This window comes from Drosophila sechellia, chromosome X (assembly GCF_004382195.2).
Source record: "Drosophila sechellia strain sech25 chromosome X, ASM438219v1, whole genome shotgun sequence".
Classification (NCBI taxonomy): Eukaryota; Metazoa; Arthropoda; class Insecta; order Diptera; family Drosophilidae; genus Drosophila; species Drosophila sechellia.
The window spans coordinates 15,246,979-15,267,574 of NC_045954.1; the positions used below are offsets into that span (position 1 = coordinate 15,246,979).

The following is a 20,596-nucleotide window of genomic DNA, read 5'->3' on the forward strand; positions in this document are numbered from 1 at the left end:
AGACGCGCCGAGTAAAAAGGCAGTTAGTTGGTTTAGGCCGACCAGGATGCGGAGAATGGATGGGCGGCGAAGGACGACATCCAGGACACCGGGAGCTGGGGTGTGCCGAGTGGCAGGAGGGTGGCGCACAAGTTGTTAAATGGACGGGTGGATTTGCACTTGCCGTGCTGACTGTTATCTTCATTTTTGCTTTCAGTTATATTGCCTGGGAATTCCTGTGGGAGCTGCTTTGGGCACGGGATCAGGGATCAGGGAACAGGGAATCTCCCTCCTCCTCCTCCGCCTTCTCCTCCTTTTTGGCTAAAACAAATTGTATGCCCGGCACGGGCATAATAACAAGCGGATCAAACAGCCGGGCAGGTGGAATCGCAATGGCATGGCAGGGCCTCATGGTGGTGGTTGGATTTCCTTCCATCCTGTTGCCGTCGCCGGGAACAGGAGCCGCAAATCGAAAAAGAGTGTTCGCGGATTTTCCATCCTCGTTGTTTTGACCGTAGCTCAGGCTCATTGAAATTGCATTAATGTTCCGTTTGGCCTGATAGCTGATAGCTGGATAGATAACCCCTCGTCGAGTGAGCATCCGCATCGAAAAGCAGGAACCTGCCACCCCAAAGTTTCATTGTTATGTAATGGAAATCTGCGTGTATAATCCGCCCCTGATAAGATGGGCGTACGGGATAAACTAGTTATGGACATTAATGCGATCAATTTGCTGCTCACTTCGGTGTAAGTAAATAAAAGTCTTATTGAAAAGCAGTCGGCAAAAAATGGGCAACATATTCGCCGCGACCAACAAGCCCTCGTCACAGTTGTAACTGATAATTGCCAAGTTCTGGTGTTCCTGGGCGTTTCGATTCCTACATCTACATATGCCATATATTACCGGGATCATCAGAAGGGGGGTTGGAAGTGCGGGGATTGTGGGTCAAGTGATGCGTTGATGTGCATTTTAAGCAGGTTAACCTGTTAACTGTCACAACCCTTTTTTTTGTCTATCTACTCGGACCCATCCGGATGTTTGGTGATTGGGCAGGGGGTTCAACTTAGTTGGATCCGATTTATCAAGTGGCACGCAAGTGTCGACAGATGTTAAGTTACATCTTAAGGGACTCTGCACTCGGGGAAATATCAAACCCATGTCCTTAAGAAGTAGTTCTGGTACCAAAATACGTTATTTACTACTAGTAATAACTTATTCATAGCCAAAAGTAGAGGCGTTTCCATAGAATATGTATTTAGTAAGAAACAAGCTATGTATCTTTATAAGTTCTAGTAATTATACTTATCAAAAATCACCTAAAATAGTATCTGCAATGGTTTATCTAAGTTGCTTGTTTGAAAAGCTTTATAAAGTAAAGCACTTAACCGCATGAGAGTGGCAGTTTAGGTCTGATTGTTTAAACTGTGCACTCCTTTGGCTTTTCGTCCATAGACTGTGATCCGATTGTAAACTGCAATTTGGCCAATCAGTCGATTAGGGCTAAAAGCGGTTTCTCCCGAAGCGGGCCATTAAAAATGAATGAGAGTGCAGGGAGAAAGTGCAATTTGCAGTCGAAGTTCTAATGCGCTGTTGCGTGTAATTGTTTGGAACTATTAGCTGGCGGCGAGGACGAAAAGGACGCGGTGCCACCTGGCGTATGAGCAATGTCCGTATCCGTATCCGTGTCCGTGTCCGTTTCGTGGCGACGCTGTCCTTTTCTTTTTCTCTGCAATTCCCCCCAAACCGAGAAGTCCCCGTCTTTCGTGTCTTCAATTGTCTTGGCCATAAAAAAGACGAACACATACAGGTCCTAAATAATTGATGAAGAAAAGGAAACTAAATAAATAAATAAAAGGAAACATCGGGGGAAAGGTGGAGGGAGGCTTGACAGTTGGGGGAGTTGGTAAATTGTCACTGGATGACACAAAGCTTTCTGCACAGCGCAAATAATAAAATAAATAAATGAAAAAAACATGCTCGATTCGCAGACAGACATTGAACTTTCACCTAAGCAAAAACAACGGGGACAAACAGCAACATGACCAGTCGGCCACTAAATAAAGTTAATGCATTAATAATCATAATTTCTTCAATATTTCATGAGTTCATTGTGGCATACGCTTGTATACTTTTTGCGGCCTATCCAGTTGGTCAACATTAAATATGGTACACATTTAATTAAGTCAATCACACGGAATCGGTGATAAATGACAAGGTAATCGATAAGCGGACAATGCTGCTGATGACCGCACGATAAGCAATATGCAATAATCGATAATTGGACAATTTGAACGATTTCCTGGTTGGAGTGAAATGCCCGTCACTTTTTTTGCTTAGCTCTACTTTTTGTTAATTTTTCAGCGACAAGAAGTTGCAGTTTTCCAAGTGAAGTCGGAAAATACAGTTCAATGCACGCTAAACTATAGTAAAATGCCTTCCGTTTGCTTTGTAATTAGAGTTTGTTAAGCAATTTAAGGCTGTTAAATTGCGGTGATTATAGAACTTTAAATATAAGTGGGCTAGTTTATTGCTAATTTCAGCGCAATAATGGATTTGCTTTTGCAATAGAAATAGGAGAATATATTGACTTGAGTGTTAAAACTTAGTTTTAGTTATTGCACATAAGTACAGTTTATTAAGGACTTTTTTTTTTGATATTTTAATTGGTTTTTCTTGATTGTTTTTTTATTTTTGTTTTGAATAGCGCACTCTTTTTGAGACCTGAACACAAGTTCAAAATTCTACTCGAGGAGGAACTGCAATCATAGAGGCAAACACGCATTTCATCAACACCCGGAATATGCGTTTGTTTGGACTTCAGCGGGTATCCCCCGAAGGTCCACCCTAAAGCAGCCACCCTAGTTAGCGGTAAGTTGTTTCTAATGTGCACAAAAGACAAATATTTGCTGTTGTCGCCTGTCGCCGCTGGAAAAATAGTTGAAGCCAGCCGGAAATGGTTGTGGATATGGAGTTTTCGATTGCGTGTGGAGTGGCAATAGTGAGTTAACGATATTTACAAAACAATATGACGACCGCAGCAGGAGGGGAAGGGAAGTGAAGGCCGGGCGGGAATGGAGAGTAAAAATCAAACAGGTGCACTAAATGAATTCGGTATGATAAACCACTTGTGGTTGAACTCCAGGAACTGGGACCTCGGCCAGGCCCCCTCGGTGTCCTGCAAGTATCCTGGCCCCTGTATCCCTTTGGGCGGTGCGTGCTCGGAAAAGGACTCAAAGCGACTCAGCTCGATTCGTTTCGAGGGAAATTGAGCCATATGTTGCGAATACTAATGGACAGGATATGCCCCGGCCCGGAAGTATGTAAGTGTAATTTAAATTGAATTAAGTGAGCGAGGGTTGCTTGGGCATGGCCTGGAAAATATGGACTAACCAGATCGGAGCATAAGTTTCGGACCGGAAAAATCTGCGATAAATGCCTGCAAAGTGGGCAGCTCCGTAACCAGAATCCCGACTCCTGCCCAGCACCAGCAGCCCGAAAATTTCATCCCAGTTGGGCGCTGAAATTGATAATGGATATTTTGCCGCCGCTGCCGTAATTGTTACAAATGTTCTGACAACCTGACAACAAACCCGCCCCTTTGCGAGCATTTCGAGTTTTTATGATGGATATGATTATTTTAATTAGCATTATATTTACTCTTGTTTACCCTTTTGCCGCCGCCTCCCCACATAATTGGCTTTTCATATGCTCGCAAAAGCCGAATTTCAAATTCCAAATTCGGAAAACCGAAAACCGAAAACCAGTTGGATAACCAGTAGAATTGCTGTTAGCTGTTTGCTGTTAGCTATTTTCCTTCCTGGCTCGTAAATTAGTTTAATTTAATGAGTTTTGTAATGCTCCTGCTGCTGGGGGCCTTCTGTCTTCTGGCATAACGATTATGACACATGTTACCAGAGTTTCTGACAGCCCACCTCTGAAATTCACTCCTCCAACTCGAAAGTTTCCACTTGAACGGGCTGGGGGAGGTGTTCCATGCGAAAGGATTTTGGGACTGGAAGGGGGGTCCAGGTGGTTTTATAAGTAGCACCGAGTTAACTACGTAGCTGCCACAATTAGCTGGAGTTCGTAAACTCGGCCTGACAGAATTTTACCTTTGAAACCATCTATTTTCAATGGTAAAACTGGCGAGGAGTGTCCATCTAATGAATTATGCAACGATTTACTATAACTTTGGACCTAGAAATAATTCACAAGACCAAATGTATTAGGCGTTCATTGTTCTCTTCTTTACGTATGTGAATAATCTTATTATTCTTGTGTAAGTAAATATTTAAAAAATTGAGTAAGTCATGGAAATAGCTCTTTACATCCGCATAGGATCAACTGAATCGGAGGTAAAACTGGTTTATATATATATATAATTAGAAGTCAGAGGAAAATCCCCTATTAGATGTCGGGCCATAGGGACATTTGGCACTTGGAAAGTTCGTGGATGTAATGGAGTTGCAGGATGAAATCCCACCAAAAGTAGAAACACAGATCGATCTAAGGAAGATTCCTTTAAGTAAAGTAGCAACTGAGAAGAAGGTGAAGACACCAAGAACACCTGGAAGAGCACGCAAGGAAGCACCGCGACATGACGGAGCTTCTCTAGGAATTGGCATATATTAGACAGGAATTGTGCCAAATGCCGTCGACTTGATTGGTCAACTAGCAACTAGCGCAATTAAAAAATTCTTTTCAATATGCCAAATATTGGTGAACGCTAGTCCAGGTGTTTCCCACTAGGTTATTCCCACATGGACAAGTAGCTCTCCTTCGGGGTCTCCATATTTCATGTGCGACTGCTGACCGGCGGTTGGGTGGGTCAGTTGCCAAACTTGTTTGCGGTGGACACAAGGTGTCCAGTCTCCCACAGAAGGGTTACGTCTAACCTGGACTTGGATGTCCTCAAGTGCTACTTTTCCAAAGGTACCATTTCGAAGAGCGTTCCTAAACTGGGTCCTTTAAGCTTGCTAGCAAAATGAAGTGAATTTTCATACTAATCTTAATACTACAAATTTATTTCTAGGCTGTAAATTTAAGTGCTAATATTTTGCATCCTCCACTTGCTGTTGCGATTGTTATTTGACACTTTTGATTTCTTGTCTCTTATTAATAAGCCCGTTTAGGGCGAAACCCTCTGGCCGGAAAAGCCAATTTGTTAACAATCGAATCGCAGATCCCGCGTGCGGGAATTATCGTACGAAGTTCTGTTCTGGGGTGTTCCCAGTTCCAATTCCGCCGGAGTGTGGGTGATTGATAGAGTTGGCCGGCACCTGAGACCGAAATCGAAACTCCCGAGTGCGTCGCGTAGAGTGGGTTTGCCGAAAATTAAGGACAGCACGCGCTGGCAATTGGGAATGGTTATGGGTTATGGGCTATGGGTTATTGGCTGCATGTGCAGCATGTGCTCTATGTGCCCTATGTGCCTCATGTGCCAGGAGGGAGTCGAGTGGATTATTTTGCCTACGGACGATTGCGGGCGGTTGGATGGGGGTCACGACCACATCAACCACCACCGCGGACGGCGGCGCGTGGACAGGGCGCACTTTGGTCATGCTCGATTGTGCCGAAAACAAGTGGCAACTTACAACAGCAACAGTAGCCACAGCAGCGACCTGAGCAACATGCAACATGAGCACCAGCCGAACTATGAACAACTAGCTGCAGGCTCGGTGGAAAAACAGTAAACTGGACAGCAAAAAAATAGAATCGAGGAAGGAAGGAAAACAGGTTGCTGGTGTAATTTGATTACAATCAAGTTCTAATAGAGCAGCAGCAAAGCGGCAACCACCACTTGGGCCCTAACCCCCTTTCGGAAGGATGAGGAGAGTCCTTTCGGAACGCCCAGTTCGAGTTGAAGTACAATACAATTAACGACACGAATCATGATGTGCTTACCTGGCAAACGACCGTCACGTGGCACGTTCCCAGAAGGCTTACACGTCACAATTTTAATTTTATTAAAGAAACATTTCAAATTAACCGCACACACACACACACACAAGCATAGTGTACGTGTGTGTATGTATCTGTAGGTAGACATGCGTGTGACCATCGAAAACGGAAATTGGAGTTCTCGGCTGTCCCAATGCGACAGTTCCGTTTCCCTTTGCCACTTCGCCCCTTTCCCCCTTGCCCGCTCTTCATTTCCGATTCCGATTTCGATTCCGTTTCCCTGCCATTAATAACCCGCCTCATCAGGGAGTGACTTTCATAATTTGCAGCATTCTAGACATTGGCTAATACCCCATGTCCGACGCGTACAAAAACCGCAGGAAGGGGTGTCTTGCTTGGGTTCAATCAACCGTTTGACTACCACTTCCGGCGTAGAGTTGGTCCTAAATACTTGTACTATGCTGTCCTGGCTAATCAAAGTCAGAAACAAGGGGTTTTCACATGGGTCTAAGAGCTTTTAAAGTGATCTATGGAAGAAACTCTTTAACCAAATCCATGGTGTACTTTAATGTAAATTTAATTTACATAGTTGTAGCTTTTAAAAGTAAGACTTGAATCAAAAGTAAGAGCATTTTCGTAGTTGAACTTGGACTCACCTGCAACGGACGCTGGGGAGGCCCACTCATGGAGTGATGGTGGTACATGACGTCGTGCTTGATTTGGGAGGGCATTTGGCTATGTACATGCTGGGCTTGGTGCTTCTGGATGTCGACGGCGGCCAGGGCCTCCGCTCTGCTGAGGATTCCATCGTTGATGCCCGCGAAGATATCACCCTGGAGTGGAGACAAGATCGCAGATCGGAATGGTCAGTAGGTTGGAAGTTAGCAGGGTTAGGATTATATGCATGTAAGGGATCAAGGATGCAGGGATATATGTACGATATACAGTTGATCCGCAGGCAAGAACACAATCGAAACAATAGGCAATATATTCATATATACTTATTAATATATGTATATATATGTGTGTGTGTTTATATAGAGAACAAATCACCCAAATCCAATTCGAATTTTCGGTTAAACAAAGGCAAACTTCGATGTCAGTTACACGTTGGCATACATATAGATATACTGAGGGATATATTTATAAGTCGGCGTCGGCGAGAGAGATCAAATATCGAATATCGAATATCAAATGTCGAATGTATATCAAAATGAATTTCAGAAAAGGAAAAGCAATCAAGTCAAGACAAACATGGTTTACTGGTTTACTTTGTTGTGTTTTCAATATTAACTTACATTCTGACGTGCTGACCACGAATTGCATAATAGGGAAGCATCTTCTAACAAACGACTCTGAAAAGACGGAACAAACATCGATAGTATTGTGTATAGATTCAAGTGCCACTGCAGCAATTATATGTGTTTTCTTTTTATTTTTTGTGATAAGAGAGGCAAGAGATAACCTGAACCTTAAAGCCTTTAACCAGCTGGCTTCCTATCGATTTTTTTCGGCCATTCCCCACTAGCGGGTTTTTAAATAAATAATATCAAAAGTTTTTCGGTTCCCGTGCCCGCTGGTTCATCTTCATGTCGTCGCCGTCGTCGTCGTCGTCTTTATTATTCCAGTCTTATCGATTTTATATTTTATATATAGATATATATAGATATATATGTACATATATATGTATGTGTGTGTATCTGTGCTATACATGTGCATGCAGCAAACTCCTTGTGTACACGAAACTCGCACGAATTTTTCAGTTAATCAATTATTTAGATGCGCACAAAACTTGAAAACGCCGCACGACGAAAACGAAAGACGACAACAAAGTAGGGGGTTTGCAGTGCGAATGAGACGGAACCCACATGGTTTAAAAGCCAAAGGCATCGCTCACGTTTTGCGGCCCATTTTCAGGCGAAAGGCGTAATGCGAAGGACCAGCCAGATACACCGAGAGAAAACAAGATCTCACACAAGTTTCAAAAGTTTGATTAAAATCGAAATGTTTTAAGGACACTGTAAACATTCCAGAACCAGATAACTATCTTTTTAAGAACTTTAGAGCGGAGAAAAGAGTTAAATTCGATGAGTAAAATGAAATGAAAAAACCGAGGTTTAAAAATATTACATATATTTTAAAAGTAAATGATTTTGAAGGATCTTTTTAAGTTCGTACTCGACGTTGACTTAATACGTTTCTTACTTTGACAAGCAATTTGAAAATGAAGTGTTGTGAAGTGCAATTTATAGCAGTGTAGTGCCGTCTCTGCACTCGTCTCCCTCACACCGCAGCAGGCTGTCTCCTTTTGGCCCACGAAGGACCGCAATAACCGGGCGGCGGCCATCGTAGAAATCAAAATGTTGTGCATTCCCAATGATGTCTTGGCCCATTCCTTGACCATCCAAACAGCCAGCCGCCATCCGACCATGGTTGCTTACACTTGCTTAAAAAGGGGCGTCTGTGGAGGGGGCGTGGCACTTAGGGTGGCAGGGAGGTGGCTGGCGGTGTGCAAATAATCCAACAGCGACAGTTTGTTTGCACTTGCAGGTGGACAGGGGCGCCCAAAAGGGGGTCGTGTTACCTTAATGGCCACATTTACGCGTGCTCCCATTGCAGGATGCCAAGGAAATGACAGACTTCTGGGGTTTCGAGACACAAAGGACCAGGGGAGAGCGAAAAAGAGAAAGTAGTTGGAATGGCACAGGAGCAATTATTTGTGCTAACTCGATTTTTCATCCGATATGCATGGCAAGCTTTGAATGTCGCGACTAGCAAAGTCTGTTCAAAAACATAAAAAAGAATAATTTTAGAATTTAATTTTAACAGCTTACAGTTTTCAAACATGTAGCTATTAAAGTTCTTTAAAAATTTAATTTCATTAAAACATTTTTAAAAGGAATATATTTTTAAAAGGGTTCTGAATATTCCATTTTGATAAATTGGAAGTTTTCGAAATATTTTCATTGGCTAGATTTGAATTTAGGATTTGGTTTTGGTTTTAGTATCATAACAACACACTTAAAGTTTATTCCATTTATAAAGTTGTAGTTTAACTCATATATACCAATATGCACTAAATATTTATGACATTGCTTGGAAATTTCCCTCTTTTTTCATGGCTCCCAAACCAAAATCCTTGTTTAAACCCAGTCAACGGTTTTGATCTCCGGCAGGACGAGGCAATCCTGACCAGAATTCGCAACAGTTTGTTGGCCAATAAATTTTAGCACCGCAACGCAGCAGTGAATTAATTTATGAATTAATATGCGCAGTCATTCATCAAATGGTGCTGTCTCTCTGGCCCTCTCTTTCTAGCCACGACCTAGGCCAGGATCCTGGCGAGGGAGAGGGAAGACGATGGCCAGGACACTGTCTTGACCTGCTCACACACACAAACACACACACACACATTCTAGCATACACATGGAGAAAGGGGTGGGGGGTTCGCACTGCAGCCTGACACTTGCACATAAATTCTTTATTAGTGTGAAAAATTAATCAAGTGAACTGTTTTTTTCCCTTTCGTCCTTTCTCTCTCTGTCTCGCACTTGTTTGTTTGTCTCATTTTTCTCTGCACGTGTGTCTCGGTGTCTTTACGTGTATGTGTGTGTGTGTGCTGCATGGGTGTGTGTGTGCCTTATATAAATAATTTGATTTTTTGCTTGTTGTTGTTTATTTTTGTGGGAATTTAATATTCATGATGTGTGTAAATAGATACGATGAATGCTTAATTTTATCGATTGCGCTGCAAAACAAACCGCCAAAAATACTGGAGTAATTAAATGCGTATGAAATTAGGTACTTTAAAACCAGCAGCTTTTTTTAATGCAGTAAGAAAGTTTAAAGAGTATATATATCCTACTATATGAATGTGTCTTTATAACGAATATATGGATAACAACTATTTCTAATATCCGCTGAATATTAGTTATTCGTACATATTTTACAGTTGTGTATGTTTAAACTAATATAATCTACAATTAATATTTCTTTGAAACTTTCTTAACTTTTTCGAATTTATGCACATTCAACTGTAGATAACTAATACATATTTTATAAAAAAATAATATTGATATGAGCAGAAATATCACTCATAGTTTAAAGACAGATGGATTGTCCTTAAAATAGTTATTTTCTTAGGTTTTTATTTTACTTAGTTAATGTATTAATACCATTGATTTAGTTATCGTTTTCTACCCATTCTAACCAAGCTGCTAATTCTTCGATTTCATACGTTTTCCGACTTTTTCACTTAGAAAATGCCTGGGGTTCCATACTCTTTACTTCCCGTTTGATTTCGCCAATAATTTGTCAATTGTTTTCCAGCTGGTTTCGTTTTAATGCCGCTGCCATTTAATGCAGTTTATGAATATTTAAATCAAATTAACGCCGCCGCTGTCCGTTTAGCGCGCCAGCCAAACAATTCAAGTTAAATGACAAATGCCCAAAGCCCCCTTCTCAGTTTTCAAAACGAGAAAGATAAAAAAAAAAAAAACACCCGCCCCTGAAAATCACACTTCTCTGGTTCTTTTGGTTTTTAAACTTCGGTCCAGGGGATCGGCGACAAATTTCCATTTAATGGACTGCAAGGCGTTAAGTGTTTTTGTAACCAGCTAAAAAGGTGCTTCTTCAGCCGCATGACCCCCGGATGACGATTTCACCCCCTGCCCACTCACCGACTACTTAATGCCCAGCCAAGGGTAGCATATAAATCCTATAAATCCGCCGCTTTGATCATTCAACTTGCTCCGCTGGCAGCTTTTCAAAAAGCCGAAAAGTGGCTAACGGCCAGTTGAAGGGGCAGGGGCTGCAAATCCGATAAGCAAATGTAGTTGTTGCCCCTTAAAGAAGGAAAAACACTTGAAGTGATTTCCTCGTTTTTTTTATTTTTACCCCCGTTTAAAGTGCTTCTGTGTCGGATTAATTTAAGGACTTGCCGCGCGGGGTTGGAAAATGTGAAAGTGGGAAAAAAGTTATTCACCTGTTCGGGCAATCAACCTGCCTGCTTTTTTTTTCTAACTAATTTTCCAGCATTCTTTTTCGCATTTGCTTATGCTCTTTTTATACCCTAGCAATGGGTGGTATAACTTTGGTGGAAAACCCAGACACTTTTGCCTCCATAAATTGCCTGCCACTTAGGTTTTATTGGTGTTTTTGCAGTTTAATTGAAAGAGAGAAGAGACGCCTTGTTTCAATTTTAAAAATTTCATATTTTTGTAAGGTATCATTATCTTGGGTTTTGTATTGCTCACTTCGTACCTATTTGGTACTCAAATTAATTAATTTAACTTCAATTTATAAGATTGATTCTGCTATAAATGTAATTTAAAAAGAATTGCTGTAAAAATAAAATAATATATATTAATTTCTATTCATTGTATTTGTACTGTATTATTGTATTATTGCTTTAAACGTACAGAAATTGTAATCTTCTGTTCGTTTGTATCTTTTCATTTGTATCTTTCACTTGCATCTTTTGCGATTACATATCTTTAATGCGTAAGATACGCGTTCATCAACGATGCTATAACCATATCTCTCACTCAGTCGTGGTCGTTTATTTTTTTGCTCGTCTTTGTTCTTCTGCCCCGGGCTTTTACATTTTTTATTTGTCTAGCTGGTCAACAGCGCATACAAATAGTTGGTAAATAATTAATGCAAATGAATTTCAAATCACTTTTCAAGGTTACTGCACAACCCTTCAGTTTGGGTTCGCTTCGTGGGCAACGAAGGACCCACAAAATCCGGAAAACTTTTAGGCGACATTCACGGCGTAATTAAGACGAATGCTTTGCCGGAAATAATCGCGAGCGGAAAATGGGAAGTGCACTTGCAGTTGGCATTTCCGTTTCCTGTTGCCTTTTCTCCATTTTGCTTCGCTTTTCGCCTTTGCACCTGTAATCCTGGACAGCAGACTGGCATCAATAAACCTGTCTGAGAACTGTCAGTAATAACCATTTAATGTCTGCCCATGTTCCCATTCAATTTTTAACTCAAAGCTCATAAAAGATTCAGCAGGACACTGGGAAACTCCGAGACGCCTGCCAAATACTCCGAATTATTCGTTATTAATGCATTCAGACGGGAAAAACACGGCATCCTCAAGCTCTATATAACGCTTAACTGAGTGTTGGAAGTCGGTATTCCCTTTATTCATTCAGCTGCCAAATGCAAATGAAAGTATGAATGGAGCCCATATTTGCGGGTCACAGGAACACACACTGCTTCTTTTAAAATGTGCAACTTTTCCCTTTCTATGATATTTAAATGGCAAGCGAAGGATCTAGCTCCCGTGCGAAGTATTTTGCATATCGGAAACAGGAACAGGATTATAAGGGAAAACATATAAATGGTAATAATTGGAAAAGCTGTTCTTGTCTTTTCAGAATAACAATCGATTTATGTTGTAATCGTAGTCGGATATAAAAAATACTTATCAGTGAAGTGAAAAGTATTTAAATGTTGTATAAGTTGATATACATTTTAATATCTGATGATGATTTCAGTTCTGATAACTCACTTTGAAAGCCAAGTTATAAAAATAAAAAGCATTTACATAAAGTGTCCAAAATTGATGTAGCTCATAATCTATAGGATGACTTGAAGTTCTGTGATCGTGGAAGGGTTTTGATTACAACCCACAGCAAATTCAATTTGCTTTGCAATGACTCGGAGGAACTCGAATGAAATCGTACTAATGTGAAAATCATACCTCGAGAGAATCGCAGGATGATGAGATGTGAATCTGTAGAAGGAAGGATATTCTGTGGTATAGTAAGTATCTTCTATGTTAACAATATATACTTATTTAAGTGCTTAACGTCTTTAAATTACGCTTGTGTGTTAATAAAAAGCCCAACCATGTTTACAATATGTGAGCAAATTAATAGAGTCAGGGAATCCTAAGATGGCATCATTTATGAATAGTAAAGAACATTTAAAAAGGTGGTATGTGCATATTTAATGTAAAAACATATGATTTAACTGTATTATTAATGAGTTTTAGGATCCGGAGGATTCAAATATTTAAACAACTTTCTTAGGAGTAATAATATTCATAGCCTTAAACTAAATCCTACTAATCTCATTGAGATTAAATCTCAAGACTGTGAATGCTGGAAGTTTCTGATAGTGAAATCAATTAGATTTGCCAATAAGATCAATGGAAGTTCAATCTGGACAGAAGTTATCCTGAGAATCAGTGGATGCCCCCAATTATTCTTGGGCTCCTACGCATCACATCGATGGAATCGAATGGATTGGTTGGGTGAGGTTCTCCCGGCAAGTGCCGATGGATACTTACAGATGGATTTGGCATGCAGCGACGCATTTGCTCCGAACTTCGATAGGAGGGACTGTAGCGTCCTGGAAAACAACTGGGCGCTGACATTTTCATTTTATCCGTCGTCGAGTACATCGACATTGTCATGCAGCCGCCGACGAAATCCTCCTCCAGCTTGAACGCCCTGGAGGCGTCGAAAGTGGTTGGCGAGTAAATTTTGAAGCACTTACTGTGACAGCCTTAGCACGTGTCCTGCATGCAGGACATCAACAAATATCGAATGCACTGGGCCCGCTCAACTGCGCCCTAAACTATATTTCTTTCTACTTATATATTGGCTTTGATTCTTCGATCGATGGTATGCACTGCACTTGTATTTAATTCTCTTCGCCGTTGGCTAGTTCATCAATTGAATGCGAATTTTTTGTGAAACGCGACGGAACTGAGAAAAAAATCACAGTAAAAAAATGTTGCCCAAGTAGTTACCGAATGCCGTCGGTTAATTATTTGTAATTTTCTTCTCTATTTTTTATTTATTTCTTGCTTGGCTTTTGGACTGCTAATCGAATTACGCGCACTCTAAACGGGTTAAACGGTTTGGCGTCGGCGTTCAAACTGTTTACCGTTTGCGAAGCGGAGCTGTTGGCCCGCGTTTTATACCGACTTCCGTTTCCTGTTTCTTGGACTTGCAATTTGATTGCGTGGTATTACTCTGCCTTTTTGTGTACCGCTCGACCGTACCGCCGCGCTAAATGAGCATATGTGTATGTGTGTATTTATATTTGCAGACGCCTTCAACAAACTATTTTTTCGAAATTTTCAAAAACGCCAGCGCACAGGACATAGGACACAGATTTCACAACTAGACAAGCGCGCGTGGTGTTGTGATAAAGAATTCTATGATGAGTTTCGCTAACTTCAGAGTTTATTTTCAATGGGGCGGACGACATGTTTTCATTATTTATCAGCGTGGGCGTGTCCTGCCCGCTGCCTCAAAATGGCAGCCGAATTCCTTATATAACGCCAGCGCGCGCCCTTTGATTGGTCGCCCGATGGGAGCGGGCAGCGCAGCCGGCGCCTTCGTTCAGCTGGAATTGGGCAGCAGTCGGTGTGCCTCTACCAGGCGAGTCCTTCCAAACTTGACGAAGCCAATGCCAGCGTCAGTGGTGCGGCGTCTGCGCACTGCCACATTGGCTTCCGGTGGGTGAGAGTGGGTGGCAGTGGGCCGAACTGGTTAGCACCACCCCCAGCCAGAGCCAGAGCCCTGGAAAAGCCGAGCATCGCAATGCCCCGCAATGTCCAGCATATGGCACAAATTCTTTTTCCTCCGCATTTCTGCCTCTCTATTTTCTCTCTCTTTTTCTGATTTTCGAAGAGGAGCCGGTGGGGGGTGGTGGCCGGTGGCCAGTGGGTGGTTTTCGGTGGGTGGCTTTCGCTGAGCCTCAACAAAAGGCACAAAACGCCAACGCGGCGGCGGACCAACAATGCCAAAACAGAAATGGGCGTACATGTCAGTGGGACTGATGGAGCAGGCGAGGGGAAAGGCATAGAGCGGGGAGGAGGTAGTTGGTTGGCGCAGGAGGAGTTGCTCAGGGATAGCCAGCAGGTGGGTCAGTTCCGAAATGGGGGAGTGGCGATTCGAAGGCCTAGTTGTTGCAGTGCACCTATTAAAAGCATGCAGCATGGCAAATCAGCTACAGGGTGTCCCGATCGCAGTGCCAGGCATACAGGGTGCCACCTTTAGAACCTACCTATTAGTTAAAAAAAGGAATTTTTTAAAATTTTAACTTTATCGCCCAAGATAAACGCACATAGTCTAAGCAAACTCTTTTAATAAGCCCAGCTTTATCTGGTTAAGCATAAAAAAAATACAATTTTATTATAAAAATATGTCAAATTAATTTCAAAATAATTGGTATAATTAAATATTTATTTATTATTTGATAAATGCGCTCTACATTTTCATCATATAATAAATTAATCTTGTACACATTTTATTAGACAACAAACAAATTTTTTGCGTTTATTTATGTTTAAAAATCATTTATCATTTAAAAAATTAAGATGCCAAGGAATAAATTAAAAGTAATTATAATATCATAATTAACTTTTAAGGATTTATTTTATATTTATTGTTTCTTTTAAAATAAGTTTGGTTTTTGTTTAGTTTTTCAATCGAAATTTCGTCCTCCTGGCGCCATCTGTGGGTCATTCTTCATTGTAAAACGCGAACACTGAAAAATGATTGTACATACCCTTTCACCTTTTTAAAGCTTTTAAGGACTCTACGCAAAAAGCTTATAAGAGGAGAAAAGGAGCTGAAAGTTCAAAGAAACTAGAATCCATTTTTTTTATTTCCAACTTTTCTAAATGCAGCCAGGACACACGAAAAGCTATTGAAAGCCCATTCCAAGTCCAACCTAGAAAGTAAACAAACTTCAATTTTTGGTTTTTAAATCCACTTCATTGTTTCTCATTCGATTTGTTTGGTTTGGTTTTCGTTTTTGTACAATTATCTAATAGGCTCCGTTGTTAATATTTCACAAGTTATTGTAGAATCGTGTATAAAACTTTTTACAAGGATAGTCTAATATGGGACCTCAACGTGACCAAAGGATAAGTTGCGGATGAGTTGAGTTTTGGTGAGCGATGAAGCACAACATGGCCTATAATGAATTTCATAAATTCGATCAGGAATCATAATACCTTGTTGTATAGCCTATACCAAATACGTACAATCGAGTACATACATATATGAACCTAAAGTTATGCGTCTCTATAAAATACCATATCTAATGTTTGAACATAACAAATTTGAACTAATGCGCCAAGCGAGCAGCAAACGATTGGAAAGATCTGGGTGGAAAAACGGGACTACATGCTGGGGCATTGCTACCTATGTATGTATGTGTGTATGTGTTTGCTGACCCCCAGTGAGATCTATGGTCCTACGAGTCGTGAGGATTTTGGGGATGATTTGGATGCTCGGTTGCAATTCCAGTTGCTTTGTGCCTCGTTGTCGTTGCAATTGTGCTTGTCAGTTTTTCTTTGCTTTCAATTAGTTCCTGTTGGTGGTACGAATTCGATATCCCTTCTCGTTGCCCAGAGTTCTTATAGATAAATGTAGATACAGATAGATAATCCTATGCATATCCTACGGCTCCTGACGCCCCAGCAATCCGTACACGATGCGCCGTCGATTCTGCACCTCCGCCCTCATGGCTTCCGTGTAGGGATCGAAGGATAGCAGACGCTTCTTCCGCCGAAAGATGCCCTCCTTCCGCATGATGGCGCACCGCATCAGCTGCTCGTTGATGGGGAACTGCAGGAAGTCCAGAATGGAGCGCAGCTCCCGCTCCGTATGGTGGACCAGGTCGTCGTAGAACACCACCTTGATGCTGCCCGTGAAGTTGCGCGCCCAACTGAGGTTCATCATCTCCCAGCCCTTGAGCTTGTTGCTCACGAATTGCTGCCAGTCTGTAATGAAAACCAAAGCAGTTAGCAATAGATTGAAGCTCTCTCTTAATAATAGTTTCTAATTTTCAATGCATAACTGACTTAATTGGACTTAATTGGTTTGTGCCCCCCATATATGCAAAACATACATTTTCCCTTGGTGCGCTTGTAGCGATCCGGTGATGCGAATCCGATGTGACCGCCACTCTGGCGATTGAACTCCGCGATGATGGCCTTCTCCGGATCGCGGACGAGGAGAATTGCTTTCGAGAAGGGCGCCCACGCCTTGCTGCCCCACTCGTGGGTCTTCACCAATAATACTGAACTGTTGCAGACGTTCTCCGCCGGAAAGCCGGTCTTCAGCAGGCCGTAGTCCTTGTAGATGCTGCCCGTCAGGATGCCGGTGGCCTGCTGGAGCAAGTACCTCAGCCACGTGTTACCGCTGCCAGGAAAACTGGCCAGGGCGGTCAACGCTGGCAGGGATTGCAGGGCAGCACTGACGTCACTGGGCAGGGCCGCTAAAGATGGAATGGTTACAGAAAGGTCAAACTTCAAAGGGTCAGCTCACTCACTGTAGAAGTCGGACTTGTAATCCGCGTAGATTGGAAGATCTCGATTTATGTACTTGAGGTCGCGACACCAGCGTATCGTCATCTTGCGGCTGGGCATCGGAAACCGAGGACTATGAAAGCTGGGGAACTGTGGATGCAAATTGAAAGAAATGTTACATTAAATGTTCATCCCTCCCATCCGGCGGTGCTATTTTTGTACATTTTGTTCCTTGGAATGCCACATGCCAGTCGGAAAATTGCCAAGCGGAAAATGGGAAAGCTGTCAGCTTGTGCCACTCGTGACTCACCTCGGCGAAGCGTTCGATGCGCGGTCGTTTGGGATGCGATCCGGGTATGTTGTTCATGGAGAGGAACAGGACGCCGCCGATGTAGATGATGATGGTTGCCGAGACACCGAAAAAGCGCCAGCCTTGTAGTGTCATATCGCCGTCTTTGCATTACTGAAATTGGAATTACCATCGGGCTTATTATTAGCTGCGGATTGTGCTGGCATCGTCGAGCGTTGCTCGTTTATGTAAAAATAATTCAAATGAACATGTTCGCATTAATGAAGCCAATTATCTGTGTATTTTAGCCAGGAACAGGAGCGACAAGGAAGCGTGGAATCAATGTTTTTTCTCTTCTGTTGATTTTGTTATGACAACGAAACAAAAAACTGTAGGCAGGAGGGCAGAAGCCACTTGGCTAACATGACTAACTTGGCCAAAATGGGCCCATTTGCCCACCTACCACCGCCCAGAATAGAATCGGTAACCCCGACAACTCGCCAGTCCGTCAGTCAGACAGCCGGCGGCGGAAATGGGGCGCACTTCAGTTTGGTTTGCAAATGAAAATTGTGAAAAGAAAAGCCACCAGAAGGCAGGTTTTTCCAGCCCAGCGTAGCACGAGAATAGCGAACTCTCATTTAATTTTTGGGGGCTCCTCGAATGATTGATAACTTGTCATTCACGTTGATAAAGGTCTTCGATGACTAAATACCAATCATCATCATTCAGCGCCCAAAATCATTATGGGTTATTATCATTTCATCCAATATTAAAATTAGGAAAATATTAGATTATTATAGAATTGTTACTATTAATATTTCTAGACCTCTATTTAGTACTTATGAATAATGGTTGAGTGTGGCAAGTACCATTTTAGACAATGATAAGTGATAATCTAGACCTGTTCAGTTAAGAAGCGACTTATGCTGCAGAACACTTCTGCACAAAGCCTTAAATACCCCTTCAAAAAAAGGGCATTCGAGGGGGGGAATGAGAATAAGAGAATAAAAGCCTTGTCATGCCTTCAACGGAATTCCTTGAGCTGCATAAAACGCTCACGAAATCCGCAAAAGGACACCCCATCACACACATGCTAGGCTCACATACGCACACACACACACACATCCACATGTGAAAGACAAGCAGCTAAATGCGAAAATTTATGCAACAGCTGGGCGAAAAGGCGGCGAGGGGTGTTCGAAGGGTACTCGTCCTTGGCCAAACGGATCCTTAAGCCACCGATAAACTCTGGCCCATCGGATGCCGGCGGAAAAGCCGCTGGATGATGATATAAGACATACGGCACTCCACCCCGGAAGAGCGCGGAAGTCCAACGAACACCAGCGAACAGCCCCCGGAACTTCTCGAGCCACCCACCCCTCCTCGAGGAAATCGCGGTGCTCAATGGTGGTGGGCCAAAAACTAGTTCAGCGCTGAAACAAGAAGCAAACAAAAACAAAACCCAAGGCGGAAAAAAGGAGAGCGGCATAAAAAATAGGAAAGCTGAACGTGCACTGCGAGAAATTAGCGAGCGTGTAAAGCATGCAAAATACCATGAAATTATATAGATTTTTCTCGCTAGAAATTATGTAAAATTGAACAGAATTAGCTAATATTAAATGAGAAACAACAAATTAGCTAGCTAATATATTATTAATCAAATATAATAGGCTTAAAGTAGTTTCAGTATTAACATTCTGTCATTATCCCAAAATTAAGTTGATTTCTTGATATATAGTTTTTCTCAGTGCATGCTAGAGACTATATAATGAAATGGCCCGGCGGCCACAAAAGGGAAATAGAGAATTTGATTGTTTTGCGGCATAAATCAGACAAAAGCCAAGCACATTAGCGCAGCCAACATAATGGGAGGAAACACAAAAAAAAAAAAATATAAAAAACCAGAGAACCCAAAACTCGGAAACAACGTTGGCATCGCAGGTGGAATCGGTGGCCCAGCCCTCAGGTTTACATAATGCTTGCAAGAGGGGTTCCCGAGCCCCCAAACGAATGTGGAAGGGGCAGTTCATCCCATGCATATGCATTTTGATTGCGAGACCAAAGCCAAACAAATGTGCAGAATAATCAAAAATAAACACAGCAATGGGGCAATGTGCCATGAAACAATGCATGGGATCAAATAAACAATGTTCTAGCTTATAGTACATTTCGCATATTTCTCGTTTTTCAGAACCATTCGCTTGAATGTAAACAAATCATTTCCTGCGTTTGCTCGACTAATGTTCAAATGTACATACATATGTGTAAGTTGTACTCACCGATACCGATTCCGGATCCTTGCCCTCCTTTTACGCCGCTCACAACCACCAACCAACCGACCAGCGACAAACACGCCCAGAATTCGCAGCTACATGTCAAGCGAGCAATTCGAAATCACAATCACAATTCAGGGAACTGCTGATAAGAATGGGGCAATCACAAGGCTCCCATTCGCGGCGATTCACTGTTTAAAATCGCCAAGAACACATTGGATACTAACAATAACACGCACGCACACTTGCGCACACACTGGCAAAAAACAATCACTGTGAAAAAAATAAACAAATCCGGTGGCAGGCAGCAGCAGCAGCAACAACAATCGCCAACACAGGGCCAAAAAACAAATGTGAACTATTTATTTGTGCCACTCGGCCCACACGTCGTATGCGCAATGCTTGGGGTCGCACTCGTTGTGTGTTGTGCGCTGTGTGCTCCGTGTGCTCCGTGTGTCCGAGAATTTCTGTTCGGCTCGGAGGAAGTGGAATCCACACGGTACAACTCGCAGCAGCAGAAGCAGCAGTAGCAGCAGCAGCAGCAGAAGAAGAAGCGGCATCAGCATCGCACTGGGGGATGATTGAAAGCTTTTTTTTGGATGGCGTTGCCACTGAAGCGGAAAAGCTCCATTAGCAACCCCTTTTTTTCAGCAGCTGGGCATGATTTGGGGTCTTTTGAGGGCTCTGCGCCGGCGCCGATCTCAAATAAAGTTTCCAGAAATGCTCAGTAGGTGGCCATTGCCACAGTAACTCCCTTGAAACAGTATTTATTGATTCGAATTGCATTTATCGATTATGATGTATCGTATTTTAAAGGAAACATAACTTTTTAGAGGCAATTTGATTCTGGTTTTACAATAAGT

At 42.2% G+C, this 20,596-nt stretch overlaps 2 protein-coding genes across 19 annotated transcripts in view; both read right to left on the bottom strand.

Annotated features, from left to right (window-relative positions):
- The window catches only part of LOC6620368 (inhibitory POU protein), a 28,395-nt gene extending 14,329 nt beyond the window's left edge, over window positions 1-14,066 (bottom strand). For 4 of the 18 annotated variants that reach the window (XM_032726326.1, XM_032726324.1, XM_032726322.1 and 1 more), the window contains exons 1-4: window positions 13,188-14,065; window positions 12,597-12,629; window positions 7,180-7,236; window positions 6,538-6,714 (exon numbers count right to left, since the gene is read on the bottom strand). In XM_032726326.1, coding sequence (XP_032582217.1) covers window positions 6,538-6,714; window positions 7,180-7,236; window positions 12,597-12,629; window positions 13,188-13,313 — 393 coding nt within the window. In that variant the 5' untranslated portion in view covers window positions 13,314-14,065. Of the gene's footprint in view, window positions 1-6,537; window positions 6,715-7,179; window positions 7,237-7,352; window positions 7,533-12,596; window positions 12,630-13,187 lie in introns of those variants that run through there. The other 14 variants (XM_032726331.1, XM_032726329.1, XM_032726327.1 and 11 more) reach the window with 8 other exon arrangements.
- Window positions 14,067-15,608: 1,542 nt separating this feature from the next.
- Window positions 15,609-20,235, bottom strand: LOC6620372 (WSCD family member CG9164). The gene is made up of 5 exons (XM_002044544.2): window positions 19,740-20,235; window positions 17,482-17,634; window positions 17,195-17,321; window positions 16,772-17,140; window positions 15,609-16,643 (listed from the first exon to the last, which is right to left on the bottom strand). Exons 2-5 carry the CDS (start codon window positions 17,614-17,616, stop codon window positions 16,321-16,323), a joined length of 954 nt encoding a protein of 317 aa, XP_002044580.1. The 5' UTR covers window positions 17,617-17,634; window positions 19,740-20,235; the 3' UTR covers window positions 15,609-16,320.
- Between the last annotated feature and the right edge of the window lie 361 nt (window positions 20,236-20,596).

Excerpts from the sequence above, each read along its gene's own strand:
- LOC6620372 (XM_002044544.2), bottom strand. The coding sequence starts at position 17,616 with ATGACACTACAAGGCTGGCGCTTTTTCGGTGTCTCGGCAACCATCATC. Across the intron at positions 17,322-17,481 it reads GCATCGAACGCTTCGCCGAG|TTCCCCAGCTTTCATAGTCC; the intron begins GTGAGTCACGAG and ends TTGCATCCACAG. Across the intron at positions 17,141-17,194 it reads TTACAAGTCCGACTTCTACA|CGGCCCTGCCCAGTGACGTC; the intron begins GTGAGTGAGCTG and ends TTCCATCTTTAG.